Source organism: Megalobrama amblycephala, linkage group LG16 (assembly GCF_018812025.1).
Source record: "Megalobrama amblycephala isolate DHTTF-2021 linkage group LG16, ASM1881202v1, whole genome shotgun sequence".
NCBI classification, from domain to species: Eukaryota; Metazoa; Chordata; class Actinopteri; order Cypriniformes; family Xenocyprididae; genus Megalobrama; species Megalobrama amblycephala.
Genome location: NC_063059.1, coordinates 4,722,079 through 4,724,426, shown reverse-complemented (window position 1 = coordinate 4,724,426; position 2,348 = coordinate 4,722,079). Strand labels below are relative to the sequence as shown.

Here is a 2,348-nt window from a genome sequence, read left to right as displayed (position 1 = left end):
CCAGCAAATCAGATAGCAGAAGATATTGTGTCATCCCAGACACAAACTGTTTGTACTTCTGCCCTCAGGCAGACGTTATGGATATCTGTCCACTAGAACATATAAGCACAAAAACTATTTATACAGCTGTACATACAGTACACAATGCACAAATCTGTACATAAGTCTTCTGTTCCAGATGTATACCACATTATTTTTATTGTTTTTTTTTTCCTTAGCCTTATTTTAAATGTTCTTTCTGTTCTCGTGTCATGTATATTTATGTATGTATGTACCAAGAGCTCCTGAAAAACCACAATAAATTCCTTGCGTGTTTGTGCACACTTAGTGAAAAAAAGCTCATTCTGATTCTGAGATTATAAGGGTCACAGACAAGAAAGGCATAGGATCTTTTGACTAAATATTTACTCAGATATTCTCACTTGTTTCTTGAAAAAAAGCCTCAAAATTTCCTGCCGTATTGTTGTCAGATTTAGTCCATAAATAAATGGGTTCAAAATGGGTGGTATAAGCAATAATTCCATGGCCATGAAATTACGCACACCTTGAGGCACATTCTTTGAGCCATAACGACTGTACAGTACATCAAAAAACAATGCAATAAGCAAAATGAACAATGAAAGCAGATGTGGCATACATGTTTGCATGAATTTTTGCCTGACCTCTATTGACTTTAGGCACTTTCTAATCAACTGAATATATGAGCAATATATCAATACTGCATGTGCAAAGTATGTAACAATAACAATGTACCCAAACACATTATTTACTGTTGTAGAAAAACACGACAGTTTTGCAACTGCCCAAATCTCACAATATAACTTTTCAATGGTAGAGCCACATAAAGTGAGTCTAGCTGTTAATACAATTAAAACAAACATACAAAAACATGGAAGCAGCCAGCAGAAAAGGATACATTCAAGAACCCTCTGATTGGTCATTATTGAATGATACTCCAGTGGTCTACATATTGCCACATATCTGTCATATGCCATCACTGTTAATGTTGTAAGGTCACATAAAACAGATGTATAAATGACAAATATCTGAATCATACATCCAACATAAGAAATAATGTGATCCTCTGCTAATAAATCATGCATGAATTTAGGGTAGAATCCAGCAGTGCCATAAAGTGCATTTATACACAAATTAAATATAAAAGCATACATTGGCTCATGAAGCGTCTTTTGTGAGATTATAGTGAAAATTACAACTACATTACACAACACCATTAGGGGATAAAACAGTGCAGTGAGGGAAAAAAACACAAATCTGTTTTCAAGTGTTTCATTAAGTCCAGAGAGTGTAAATACTAAGACACTGGACACATTCTCCAGCGGTGGCTGCATCTGGAATGATATGCAATTATTATGGAGTAGTTTATAATAATAATAATAATAATATATAAAAGCTGTATTAATTTAAACTGTCATGAATTCTGAAAATGAGAAAACCCACCACATAACTTATAACATTATCCAAGTATGTTATACAGTTTTACTTGAGGTTTGTTCAGCTGCACAAAGGAAATATCCTCTAGCAGCAGCATGCATTGATTTTGTTGAATAATTCACCGTTGAAATCTTACCATGTTCTCTCTTTCTATGTTTCCCATTGTATTCCGTAAACGATTTGGTTTGCTATATATGGACACTGGTCTCATGCTAATTGCATTGACCACAAACATTGAAAACAGTTTTAACAAGCTCTCTAAAGGCTGCTTTTCTCTAATGTTAAAATGATGTCCATCTATGCTCATAGGTAGAACTGCACATAGCATTTGTCCATTTAAAGTTTTCAATCATTTTCTTGCTAATATATTAGGCCCCACATTAACTAATACATAAATGCAGTATAAATTCTGTGTTAGAACAAAATTATATACTTATTAAGTTATTATTATTACTTTTGAGCTGTAAGCAAGCCTTTCCTTAAAGTGAGTAAAGTGCACAAATCAGGTTACTAGGGCTGGGACAATACATCGATTCGTGATACAAAGAATCTGTGTCGATTCTGATATTTTCCAAATGTTTCACGATTCTCTCTCAAATTGATTCAGAGCTTAATTTTTAACAGCAGATGGCATTATGCTTTAGAAACACTTGCACTCTGCTTGCTTCCAGTTCTTTTACACTCACCACTTAAACCTAAAATAATCATTCATAAAAGTCGAAAAGGTTGAAGCGAATTACAAGGGTGTTCACAGTGGTATTCGTTTACATTAATGTTGCGTCATAAAAGCATTCTGAGCTGAGGTGCAAGTATATTTAACCACTTACATGACTAACTACATGAATAATGTGGTAAATTATTTATTTATTTATTTATTTTCACAAACGAAGCAC

At 33.7% G+C, this 2,348-nt stretch overlaps 1 protein-coding gene across 2 annotated transcripts; it reads right to left on the bottom strand.

Annotated features, from left to right (window-relative positions):
• Positions 1-396: 396 nt before the first annotated feature.
• LOC125249159 (olfactory receptor 1468-like) lies at positions 397-1,649 on the bottom strand. Of its 2 annotated transcripts, none has more exons than XM_048161378.1 (2): positions 1,592-1,649; positions 397-1,352 (listed from the first exon to the last, which is right to left on the bottom strand). In XM_048161378.1, exons 1-2 carry the CDS (start codon positions 1,616-1,618, stop codon positions 405-407), a joined length of 975 nt encoding a protein of 324 aa, XP_048017335.1. In that variant the 5' UTR covers positions 1,619-1,649; the 3' UTR covers positions 397-404. The 2 variants fall into 2 exon arrangements, with proteins under 2 accessions (XP_048017335.1, XP_048017336.1); XM_048161379.1 differs by having other exon boundaries at positions 1,462-1,602.
• Positions 1,650-2,348: the final 699 nt, after the last annotated feature.

Excerpts from the sequence above, each read along its gene's own strand:
- LOC125249159 (XM_048161378.1), bottom strand. The coding sequence starts at position 1,618 with ATGGGAAACATAGAAAGAGAGAACATG. Across the intron at positions 1,353-1,591 it reads ACATAGAAAGAGAGAACATG|ATGCAGCCACCGCTGGAGAA; the intron begins GTAAGATTTCAA and ends ATATCATTCCAG.